This window comes from Oryzias melastigma, linkage group LG19, assembly GCF_002922805.2.
Source record: "Oryzias melastigma strain HK-1 linkage group LG19, ASM292280v2, whole genome shotgun sequence".
In the NCBI taxonomy this organism is placed as follows: Eukaryota; Metazoa; Chordata; class Actinopteri; order Beloniformes; family Adrianichthyidae; genus Oryzias; species Oryzias melastigma.
The window spans coordinates 2,331,926-2,344,480 of NC_050530.1; the positions used below are offsets into that span (position 1 = coordinate 2,331,926).

The window sequence follows — 12,555 nt, forward strand, 5'->3', positions numbered from 1 at the left end:
TTTTTTTTCAGTGTTCTTTATTTATTTCTGAAAAGTGAAAAAAAGAAAATCAGATTAAAACAAACAAAAATTCAAATTTAACCTAAATTAAATCCTGCTAAAAAGTATTCATGACAGCTTCACTTATATTACAGTTGTCATCAAATTAGTTATTTAGTAAAGAGATCAATCAGATATTCAAACATTCTTGTAGAGTTTAGTTATGACGAATGTCTTTACAAATCTATGTTAGTCGCACACTCTTTAACAACAGGAAAACCTCTCAGGACAACAAATACTTGTAGCAAATGTTCTTAAAAGAAAACAGGTAGATACATTCTGCAGGCACTCTGTTGGAAGTTAAGTTAAGTGGAGTACTGAGGCCCGTGTTGTGAAATAAGTGGCTCTCTCTCCCCATTTTCCACGGCGGAAACACTTAGAAGTATTTTGCTTTGACCCTCTGCGTCTTGGTCCTTCAGAAAAACCGCATTGCTGGAAGAGGCGACCTGCAACATGACAGTCAGACAAGAATATGACACATCTGCACATCAAAGTGGAAAAACTGCCTTTTAATCAGGAATTCCTATGGTTTATTGTTGGATAATTTTTTTTTACAGTTGCAAGAATCCTCACAGATTCACTCAAATGAAAATATTCTTGGGGATTTTTCTAAAGATTGAGGACTTGTTAAGAAAATTAAGCTTAAAAATTAATTTCTGAGTATTTCTTTGTTCAAATCATTGTGAATCAGGAGCAGTTTTTCTTATGAGATCCTGAGGTACCGCCTTTCGCTGCTTGTGGGCGCCGCCCATTTCATGACGTTATCCAGCTTATCCTCGTTTCGCTCACGAAAACAAATAACATCCAAACTTTTGCAAGGATGGATGTGCATACTGTATCTCTGCCTGTAGTAGCCCTGGCAATCGCTACAAAGGTTGTAGCGATTGCCAGGGCTAGCTAGCTAGCAGCTGATAACCACTAACTGAGTGGCGACGTTAGTGGTTGAGCATTGCTAGCTGGCCGGTGAAGCTAGCAGCTGACCACCGCTAGCTAAGCCTTGAAGCTAGCTGTAAATTTAGAGGATGATCAATGCTGGCTGAGTGGCGAAGCTAGCGGTGATGTTAGCGGCTGATCACCGCTAGCTGAGCAGCAAAGTTAGCGGTGCAGTTAGAGGCTAATCAATGATGCCTGAGCAGCAAAGCTAGTGGTTGAGCGGGCGGCAATGTTAGTGGCTGATTACAGCTAGCTGAGCGGCAAAGCTAGCAGCAATGTTAGCTACTGATCACTGCCAGCTAAGCAGCAAAGCTAGTGGCCCAGTTAGCAGCTGATTAGCGCTTGCTGAGCTGCAAAGGTAGCAGCAACGTTAGCGGCTGATCACAGCTAGCTGAGCTGGATATTTGGGTCTTTGTGTTAGCCTGGGGGCGGAGCTGGCAGCCCAGACTCTGCCTAAAAGGGGCACTTCTCAATTTGTGACATCACAAAGTGAGGACTCACTCATTTCTGTGGATTGGGAGGGTCTGGTGCTCAGAGCCCAGGTTTTTAAAGGAATGCACAGAAATGTGTGAGCAGATCAAAATACCACTTAGGGGCTGTTCATGGTGAGGATAGAATAAACATGATACACTTCAAAGCTCAAAAAGTTTATTTTTTATGACATAGGGCCTTTAAAAAGTCTGGTATTCCTAAATGTGTTGACTTTTTCAAAATGACTCTACCTGTGATCCTTTCTGGTGACGGGGACGACAGGCGATGACGACAATAAAGGAGAACGTCGCCACCAGAACGGCGGCACACGACAAGATGAAGAGCAGGTTCGCGTTATCTGCAGGAAATGGAGAGAAAATATTTAATAGGTCACGATGTGAAGCTGTATCTAATCAGGTGTTTACGTCGATGATGTACAGGTCATTTATTGAGTTTCATAGTCATAATTTCTTTCTGCCAAGTGATAAGAACAAATGTTTAAAGCCTGATGCTATCTGAGCAAAATGCAGATATAATGATGATAGAATTCAGCTCACAGTCGCAGACACAACATCTCAACTCTGAATGGATCACAGAGACGGAAAATCGATTGAATACAGCAGACATGTGAGGAAAAGGGTGATCACTGCGCTTTGATTGTAGAACCAATGCAGTGTGAGAAACCACATGATCATCTGCAAAGATCATCAATTTTCCACCCTTTTGATAAAGCAGCAGCTTAATTATAAGCATCCAAATCACGCCTTAATTCATTAATCAAGTAGTTTAAACTAAAACCCCAAAAACATCAAAGTATCGATCTGGAATTATACATTTTTTCCAGTTTTCTTGTTTGTCCAGTTTTCATAACTTGAGTTTCTAATCTTAGAGCTCATTTCTGTACTATTACAACATCTCAAAGTCACACATAAGAGTTTCATATTATCAGAAAATGTTCTTTTTCTTTGCTTTGCTACAGTTTGGTTTGTCGGCTCACAGTTCCTGCGGACGTAGAGGCTGAAGGACGTCTGCAGCTTGCTGATGTCGTTGCGAACGCTCATGTCCAGACACTGGACGCCGGCGGTGGTGAAGGTGTGGTTGAGCTGCAGGCTGTTGTCGTACAGCATGGTCAGCGTGCAGCCCTCAGAGCTGTCGGGCGCACAGTTTTTGAGGAAACGCCAGCACACCCACATTGGAGGACTGAAGAAAAAAGAAACATTTTTAAAAAAGCTTTTTTTATTCTCATGTTTGACGTCTATTAATGTGAATTTAGTGGAGCTTACCTTCCATCTACATGGAAGGCCAAACTGGCGTTTTGAGAGACCGCGTAGTTCGGCTGTCCTTTCATCTTGACGTTTTTTACAGCATCTGCAAATTAATACGGTTCATTTTGGGGAATAAAATATTGATTTTTCATATTAATAAATAATACTGGAATACAGTTTCTCAACCCTTTCTTGTATCCAGGCTGGGGACTGGCACAGGGACACCCAGATTAGGGCCCCCTTGAGGCTACATGGTTAGGTACTGGCGTAGAGCGTCTTTCACTGGTTGAGGGGCGCCCCTGGGATATGAACCCTGGTTTCTCATGCACCAGTCCTACTTGCAACAAACTAAGCCATCAAGACACAACCCTGTCTTTTATCTGGGCTAGGTACTGGCACAGGGAAACCCAGTCTTTGGACTCCTTGAGGCTACATAGTTAGGCAGGAGTGTAGAGGGTCTTGCCTAGGTCTTGCCACTGGTCGAGGGGGTGCCCCTGGGATACGAACCTTGGTTTCTCACGCACTGGTCCAACTTGCAGGGAACTGGATCATCCAGACACAACCCTGTCTTTCATCTGGGATGGGGACTGGCACAGAGAGATTCAGACTTGGGCCCACTTGAAGCTAAATAGGCAGTAGTGTTGGGGTCTTACCTAGAGACCCACACTGGATGAGGGGGCGCCCCTGGGGTATGAACCATAGTTTCTCAAGCGCCAGTCCTACTTATGGCCAACTAAGCTCTCCAGACACAACCCTTTCTTTTATTTGGGTCGGGGACCAGCACAGGGAGACCCAAACTTGGGCCCCCTTGAGGCTACAGAGTTGGGAAGTGGCATAGAGGGTCTTGCTTAAGAATTCCCTGGTTGGGGGGCACCCCTGGAATACAAACCCTAGTTTCTCAACCCTGTCTTTTATCTGGGCTGGGGACTGGCACAAGGAAACCCAGTCTTTGATCAACTTGAGGCTACAGAAATGTAGACGGTCTTGCCTAGGGGCCCACACTGGTTGAGGGGGTGCCCCTGGAATACGAACCCTGGTTTCTCATGTGCCACTTCAACTTGCCGTCAACTGAGCCATCCTGACACAACTCTGTCTTTTATCCGGGGTAGGGACTGGCACAGGGAGACCCAAACTTTGGCCCCCTTGAGGTTTACATAGTTAGGCAATGGTATAGAGGGTCTTGCCCAAGAACCCAGACTTGATGAGGGGCCGCCCTGAGGAACAAAACCCTGGTTTTTCACACACCAGTCCCACTCGCAGCCAGCTGTCCTATCTTGACACAACTCTGTATTTTTCCGACCTGAGAACAGGGAGACCCAGACTTGGGCCTAAATCAGGCTACATATTTAGGCAGTGGCTACAGGATGCTACACTGGTTGAGGGGGTGCCCCTAGGGTATGAACCCTGGTTTCTCACGCGGTAGTCTTACTCACAGTCAACTGAACCATCCTGTCTTTTATCCAGGTTGGGGAAACCCAAACTTGGGCCTCCTTGAGGCTACATAGTCAGGCAGTGGTGTAGATGATCTTGTCCAGGGACCCGAACTGGATGAGGGGGCGCCCCGTGGTTTCTCCCACGCCTGTCTGCTTTTTACTTTACAGTTACTTTTTAAAATGGAAACCTTTCTTTTTCCCTAACCTGAGAGACACAATGAAGGGTAAAAGAGCCCCATGTGGCTCCAGAGCTGCAGGTTAAAGACCCCTGACTTAGATAAAAGAACCATTGTACCAACCCAACGTTGGTTGAATTTTATCTATTCGTGGATCATGTATGGAGATGCGTCTTAAATCATGTGAGAAAGATACCCATCCTTCTACAAAAGAATCAAATTACTTTTTACAACACTTGTTTTTTTTAGAGAAAAATATGGGACCAAATATTTAATTAAGTACCAGAAAACATCAATTTAACAGCAATATTTGGTCTTAGAATGTAAAATAAAAGTACAAACCAAGCACTTGGACATCTCTAGAGTAGACCACACTGATTTCAGCAGAATCTGTCATGTTGGCTCCAAGTTTCAGCCGCAGTGTGTAGTTCCCCGACTCCGTGTAATGATAGCGGACAACTGGCTGACTCCCTTTGATGACTTTCCTGCACACAAAAAAACTTTTAGTGCATTGGAGGCTTGGAAAATCTCAAATGTGACGACTCCTCGTACCCATTCCCCAGATCCCAGGTGTAGGAGAAGTTTGTTTTGCTGAAATTCTTCTGGGGATCATAGAGTTCGAACATCGTCTCTGTGGGAACGTCTGATGCCAGTTCTCCCGTGTCTCTCACGTAGGTGGCATTACCTTCCATTTGATAGAAAACCAACTTCCCTGCTATGTTTTCTAGATCAAAGACACAAAATGCTTTAAGTTGGGGTAAAAAAAAAAAAAAGAAAGATTTCGTGGACAACATACCCAGATCTACCATTGGCGATGCAGTCCACACCACAGCTGGAAGGAGCACCAATATCCAACCCTGGAGTTTTCTGTAATCACACATCCAAAGGTTTTTAAGAAATTCCTCAAAAATACTGAATGTGTTGGATTTACCTCTCCATGTCTGCCGGCCTCTACAGAGGACCTCCCAAAGTCGGAGTTGACGATTATCTGGAGCAGGAAAGGTCTGGATCTCGCTGTGAGACTCGAGTGGGAGTTATTATAAGAGCTTGAAATTGTGGTAATGCGTTTCAGTCATGAGGCTCACCAACAACAGCCGGCTTTTTGAGCCGGGGTCACATTCCTCTGTGGGGTATGACACCACATCAGACGTGGACGGATTCGTCTTTTCTGAAGGAGAAACGATGATCCACGGAAAAGGTTAGGTGGAAAAAATTAAAACCGCTGGAAAAATAGGTCAAATGGTCTCGTATTATTTAACATAATTTGGTTTTTGGACTTAATCAATATAAATTCTACACATTTTACTTTCAAAACTTATTTTTTCTAAATATATTTTTTAATTCCTTCATTAAAATTTAGCATAAATTCATTAAAAAGACTTTTTTTAAAACATGGTTTAATAAAAACATCCCTTCTTTACCATTTATTTAAGTTAAAAATACTTTTATGAGTTTTTTTAAAGGCTAATAATTAAAAAAAAAATGATGACTCATTTCTTACTCAGCAGTTCTATTCCTCTAAAAGACTTTTTGTAACTTTCTAATAACCGCACAATTTGTTTTAGTCTTAAAGCTGCACAAATTTTAGGTAAAACCCCATAATTCGTCACAAACTTGGGTGTAAAAATGATCCTCTGGGGGAGGGGTGAGCAGCAGACACAGCTGCACTCGGGGATTTTTGTGTGGTTTAACCCCAAAATCCAACTCCCTCAGAGAGGATTTGGGCCCCATATAGTTAGAGGATGGATTTGAATTCACAACCTTCCTGTCTCTGGGGGACGCTGTACCACTTGTCCACTAAGTTGTACTTTTAAAGTATTAAATAAAACTTTTTACCGATTTATGCCACATGCTGCAAGTTCCCAATGAGAAATTTAGTATTATCTTGAAAGGAAAAAAAAGAGTATTTTTTGTTTTTTAAAGAAACTTGTAAAAATTATGACTAAATAAATACTTAGGGTTGTGTTGACATCATGTGACATCTTCAAAGTAATTGATTTTTTAACAGTTGGGCTTCATTTTACGCTAAATTCTGTTTGGTTTTATAAAAAATAAACAGAGCATAAAGCAGGAGCACATGGAAGGAAATGACCTCTTCACAGGCATTTTTTCTGTTTTTGAAGCAGCTTTTTATGTATTCCTGAGAAGAAAGTAATAAATTATGAATACAAAAGGACAACAGTCTTTACGGCCCCTGAAATCCCCATGATTCAGATTAAGAAGTTGGTTTATTTTACAAATCCTTTGGGGAAAAAAAACTATTTTTGCTACTTTTTATATATTTGTTTAACCAAATTATTTACTTTTTGTAAAATGTTTCTGCTTTAGGTTTTAGCTCCTAATCTGTGCTCTTTATTGTCTTTGCAACAGTAAGAAACCCATTAAAAGGCAATTAAATACAGTGAAGGGAAAACAATTAAAAACCTAAAAAAAGTCACTTAAATGAAGCAGATTTGACAATAACAAATAAAAAACAGGAACAATAAAATCCAATTAGTTATTATGTGACCAATAAATGAGTGTAAGAGCCTTAAAAATGAATCAATTGACAAAAAAAAATCTGAAGATAAATACTTTTAGGGCTATTTTTGCAGCACTTTTATGAATAAAAAAGCTTTTTGTGACTCAGAAAAATAAATTTCACGGTTTTGCTGCACTAAATCTGATTGAACTTTGACCTCGACAAGTGAGAAATTAGAAGAGGAATAAGAATATAGCAGAATTTACCATAAAATGTGCAGTAAATTGATCAGAAATATTCCCTTATTTATAGGTAAAAACGCACATTTGGAAGATATTGATGGTATAAATAATGGGTGTAACTCTGCATTTCTGAAGAATAAAGATTTTATGAAGAAAAGAAGATGCACTTGCTCAAACAATATGGGAGAAATCCTTCTATAATAAAGAATTAAAAGACAAATTGTGGTTATAAGATGTTTAACTATCATTATTATACCAAGAGATTTATAGCTTTTTCTTTTACTAGTGTTTGTTACTGAGTCTAATCCATGAATAATATTTGTATAACATAATTTAGTTCATTTATTGCTTTATTAATTTCATTTTAATTTACAGGAGAGAAAATAGGAAATAAAATGCCCATTAGAATCAAAATAAAAGGGAAATACAGAAAAAAAACTGTCATAAAAGAAAATTAAATTGCATATATTAATTTAAATTCAGTTTTTTTCTTGCAATTTGATTAATAAATCACCTAAATTAATCGTTAAATGCCACAAAATGTGAATTTGTGGCATTTCTGCATGGAAGGTGAGCTAAAGCGCCCTCTGTCGGGCAGATGAGGTATTACGTTTGAGCAGAAATGGTGAATTAAAAAAAATCTGATTGTTAGAAATATAACTCTTATTTTTTATCACCTTTCAAATCAGCCTCATAGTTTTATTTATTTAGTTTTTATTTTTATTTTAAACGTCGGGTCGTTACGTCACCACTCCGCCCCGCCCCGCCCTCCTCCTTTGGTCCCTGAACTCCGCGCGAGCTCTCCGCCAGTAGTGAGTCCTCCGCCGCCGCTGAGCGTGTCTGCGCGCATGCACGGAGCCGAAGTGCAGACACGAAGCAGAGCCGGATTGTCTCTTTAATCGGATGAAGGAAACCTCTGGATTACGGAGTTTGTTTATTGTTTATTCTAACCGCTGTCTGTAAAAACAACAACAATCATGTCTCGGATTCCTGAAGGTGTGAACAAGCTCACAGAAAGTACATATAAGGTGAGTCATCTGTGTGGAAAAGTTCCCATTTTTTATTAATAAGATTTTTTTCCTGAAAAGTTGAGTGTATTTATTAATATATTTATATGTATTTTATGCATAAGGAAAAGCAGCTAAATCTGTTGAAATGGTGACAACATCCTGTTTGTCATTTATTACCTGTAATAGTCACAGGTGATGGCTGACAGTTCTGAGTCATCTCTCTTATCTTATCAGGGATTTTTATCATCATTTTGGTCTCTTTAATCCATTTAAATTCACTCTCAAGTGCTTCCAGGTGAACCTGTTACCTGTAAAAATGGAAGAAACAGTTTGCAGTTACAGTAGAGAAAACACCTGTCCCCCCTCCACCCCCCCTTTTCATTTTCCTATTGAGGGTGTGCCACTTTTTCAATAGGTTCAAAATAGCTGCCATTTTTCCTCACAGGAAGCGGTGCCGCATTCGTCAGAGGTCAAGTTAAATATTAAGAGTTTTTTTTATTGTTCTCACATGCTGGTATTTATAGAGAAACCACACAAACCACCCCTCCTTATGACTAAATGAAGCACAAAAAAAATGTTTTTTTTTTTCTTTTGTTCATCCTAGAATGTGATGGAGCAGTTCAACCCAGGTCTGAGGAACCTGGTCAACCTCGGGAAGACCTACGAGAAATCCGTGGCAGGTACAAAACGGTCACGTATTATGTGTACAGTATGTGCAATGGCTGTACAGGACGTGAACCAATACTGGGTTAAGCCTTGTTTCCAATGAACGGTTTGGTCCGGTTCGGTCCGGTATTTTGAGCATTTCCACTGTTTAACGGACCCATTAACCCTAGAACACCTTCACTATATAAAGTAGGGCTGGGTATCGGTTCTAATTTCCATAAACGATTTGATTCACAAGAGCCTGAATTGATTTGATTCAATTTTTTTTCTGATTCTTCAATTCAATTCAATTTTAAGTTTACAAATTTACACACATTTGTTTAAAAATACATTAAAAATCTACTATTTAATTTGAATATATTTATATTAATCTGATACAGTTCACATATTGTAAATTTTATTAGTAAAATAATGAGATTGTTAATATCATACAGTGTTACATGATTTTCTAAAGGAGAAGTTCTAACAAAAATGTTCAGATCATTAACATTGTAAACGTTGTGCTGATTCTCCTGGAGGATGTTTCAGTTTGGCCACTAGGTGGCGATCGCGCGGTACAAGTACACTTTATACAAGAAGAAGACAACAGTATGAGGGGAAAAACAAAGTTTTAGACCACAAATAGTACATTTAAAAAATATTTCCCTAAAATAGTTTGAAAATTTAATCCCTGTAAGTAAATAGAGATGTTCAGGTTTAGTCAGCAATGTATTTTTTTGGTAAACCGAACGTTAGCATTAGCCGTCCTATGGGAAATTCTATTGAACGTTAGCATCAAGCTAGCGGATATTAACTTTGTGTGCTAAATCGGTTTATATATTTTGTGAATTGATTATTGATCTAATAAGAATTAAGCTTAAATCGATTTTAATCTATTTTTTTAACCCAGCCCCAATAAAAAGTTACACCATCATTTTTGTCAGGTAATTATTACCCGATATACCCAATAAAAAGTATTTGTCATAAAAAATAAATCAAAATATGACATAATGATAATTTAGACTAGTTTTCTTTTATTTTTAGCTGTGGTTTATGTAAGAAAATTGAAAATATAAGCATAGGAAGATCCTAAAAACATGCTTGAAGATAACAGAAAAATTAGGAATTCAAGAAAAACAAATTACTTTAAAAATGATAGTGGAGAATTGGCCTTTGGTCCACCCATTCCTGGGACATGTATGACTTTACCCAGGGAACCACAACACTCACGTAAATACTTTCGCTCGGGTGAAACTCACAGTACTCTTGGGTTAAACAGTTCTGACCCGTACCTCTTGAGAACCCCATCCTTTGTAGATCCATAGAAAAATAGAACGGGATGGTTTGGGCGGAGTCACTGTAGCCAACCACTGATGGCAGAAAGTGATGATGACATCATAAAGCACCAGTATAGCGCTAAGCTAGCGTTTCCGTTGTCCTCTTCATGGCGGTATTTTTCTTACCCGCCCGCAATCTTCTTTCAAACAACATTAAATTCCTGTTAAAAACGATGTACAAAAAATAAAGCAAGAAAAAGGAAGACGAGCTGCTGGATGACTTCCATTGTTGTTGCTTTTCTAGTCATCGCACTACAAAGACACGCTAGCGGTCTACGCCACACATGCGTTGGACTGTACCGTTCTACTCCTTAGGAAATAAGACTTTAGGGTACCGGTACTAGACGCATCCCAAGGACTAGTGGGCATCCGGTATTGCGTCCTGAATTTTGTGAACCGTTGATTTTACGAACATCCAGCACGTCAAAAAACGACGAGTTGGGGAAACCCAAAACGTCAAAAAGCGACGCGAGGGGTCCTTAACCAAACGTCAGTATGTGACGACTTGGGGATGAGAATGAGTTGAAACACCGGAGCTCTAATGTTGATATTCTTTGAGTTACTGTAAAGTTCCAACCGTAAACGCGATAATTCCAGCAAAAAAATGTCACTGGAATGATTGCGTTAGCGGTTGAAACGTTCTGGTATGTTCAAAGTTTTGTGTTTAAGCATCACCGCTGACGTCTCAGGTCTCAAAGGGTTCAACGTGGACGGCTTGACCCCACGCCTCTTTTTCTTTCGTCTCACAGCCATGACTCTCGCCGGAAGGGCCTATTTCGACGCCATTTCGAAGCTGGGAGAAGTCGCCATCGTCTCTCCGGCCTCCAGAGAGCTCGGTAAGTTTCTCTAAAATCTCTAGGAAGAACTTAAATAATACCTAAGATACCGTAGAAAGTAATCACGTGAGTAGTGTGGCATTCCTGTTCTATCTGCAGCAGTGAGGTGACTCCATGATGATCAGTCAAATATTTTGCAAAGGTGGCTCCAAGTTGTTAAATCCGGATTCCTTTGACTAATCCTCATCTCTTTATGATTACACAAAAAACTATGAAAAAAATCCCTGATCTGTGCACACTGACTTCAGACAGTGAACATCACCATGAAATAATCAAAAAATAGGGGGACAAAATCACTAGAAAGTGGTAAAATTATCAGTCCATGCAGCAAATCCTTTTACTTAGCAAAAAATTATCCAATAAGAGATAAATATCAGGGAAAAATAATCTTCATAAGTAAACATTTAATAGAAATACTACTAATTGAATGATATACGGGCCAATAATGAGTGATTTTTGCTACTTACAAGCAAATCATTTGTAATTTTTGAGTTTTTTGGAGCTAGTTGTAGTTTATTTTGATTATACTTACCAAAAACTACAGTAATACGTGGAAATTACTCATTTTAGAGCAAAATGTGAACAAAAAAAGATACTACCTAAATTACACATCTAAATTTTTGCTTCCAAAATAATGACAATGAACATTACAATAACAAGGGGTGTAAAAAATATCGATTCAGTGAAATATCGCGATACTTTATATAGCAACACTTGCATTGATTAAAAATACTGCCAAGGCAAAAGTTAATTAATATTTAAATGTAAACATGTAATTCAGTCTTACTTTTGTTTTCCACCTAAATGTTTCTTAAATGACCAAAAGAAAAGCAGCATGGGTAAAACAACTTGTTTATGAGATACAGTTGAAGTGCTCAATGTTCTGATCATTAGATAAGGTGTATTTTACAATTTTACTTTTGTGAAAAATGTAATAATATTTACATAATTCTCACATCATAATTTGAAAAATAGTGAAATATTGTCTTGGGATTTATTAGGATACGCATCGTATCATGATATGTGTATCGTGATACGTATCGTTACATAATATGTGTATTGTGATACGCACCGTATCTTGATATGTGTATCGTGATACATATCATCTCATGACATGTGTATCGTGATACATATCGTATCATAACATCTGTATCGTGATACATATCGTGTCATGATATGTGTATTGTGAAACGCACTGTTTCATGAAATGCGTATCGTGATACTTATCGTATCATATGTGTATTGTAATATACACCTTATCATATGTGTATCATGATACGGATCGTATCATGACATGTGTATCGTGATACATATTGTGTCATGATATGTGTATTGTGATACGCACCTTATAATGATATCTGTATCGCGATACGTATCGTATCATGATATGTGTATTGTGATACGCACCTTATCATGATATCTGTATCGTGATACGTATCGTGTCATGATATCTGTATTGTGATATGCACCGTATCATGATATGTGTATTGTGAAACACACCTTATCATGATATGTGTATCGTGATACATATCCTGTCATGATATGTGTATTGTGAGACGCACCGTATCATGATATGTGTATCGTGATACATATCGTGTCATGATATGTGTATTGTGAGACGCACCGTATCATGATATGTGTATCGTGTCATGATATGTGTATTGTGAGACGCACCGTATCATGATATGTGTATCGTGATACATATCG

The 12,555-nt window shown here is 39.0% G+C and overlaps 2 protein-coding genes across 5 annotated transcripts in view; one reads left to right on the top strand and one right to left on the bottom strand.

Moving 5' to 3' along the window:
* Positions 1 to 8,655, bottom strand: tmem130 (transmembrane protein 130). 4 transcript variants are annotated; one of them, XM_024284728.2, is made up of 9 exons: positions 8,208 to 8,655; positions 5,249 to 5,485; positions 5,114 to 5,184; positions 4,870 to 5,041; positions 4,660 to 4,802; positions 2,727 to 2,811; positions 2,441 to 2,643; positions 1,695 to 1,801; positions 1 to 485 (listed from the first exon to the last, which is right to left on the bottom strand). In XM_024284728.2, exons 2-9 carry the CDS (start codon positions 5,254 to 5,256, stop codon positions 345 to 347), a joined length of 930 nt encoding a protein of 309 aa, XP_024140496.1. In that variant the 5' UTR covers positions 5,257 to 5,485; positions 8,208 to 8,655; the 3' UTR covers positions 1 to 344. The 4 variants fall into 4 exon arrangements, with proteins under 4 accessions (XP_024140496.1, XP_036072957.1, XP_036072958.1 ...); XM_036217064.1 differs by having other exon boundaries at positions 4,870 to 5,184; XM_036217065.1 differs by having other exon boundaries at positions 5,114 to 5,485.
* Positions 7,694 to 12,555, top strand: part of baiap2l1a (BAR/IMD domain containing adaptor protein 2 like 1a) — a 35,209-nt gene continuing 30,347 nt past the window's right edge. Inside the window, exons 1-3 of the mRNA XM_024284727.2 lie at positions 7,694 to 8,048; positions 8,635 to 8,710; positions 10,762 to 10,848. Coding sequence (XP_024140495.1) covers positions 7,998 to 8,048; positions 8,635 to 8,710; positions 10,762 to 10,848 — 214 coding nt within the window. The 5' untranslated portion in view covers positions 7,694 to 7,997. The remainder of the gene's footprint in view (positions 8,049 to 8,634; positions 8,711 to 10,761; positions 10,849 to 12,555) is intronic.

Coding starts and splice junctions, on each gene's coding strand:
- tmem130 (XM_036217063.1), bottom strand. CDS start 5,198: ATGTGTGATTACAGAAAACTCCAGGGTTGGATATTGGTGCTCCTTCCA. Junction 2,644..2,726: donor GCCTTCCATGTAGATGGAAG/GTAAGCTCCACT, acceptor TTTTTTCTTCAG/TCCTCCAATGTGGGTGTGCT. Junction 486..1,694: donor GTCACCAGAAAGGATCACAG/GTAGAGTCATTT, acceptor GTCATGTTGCAG/GTCGCCTCTTCCAGCAATGC.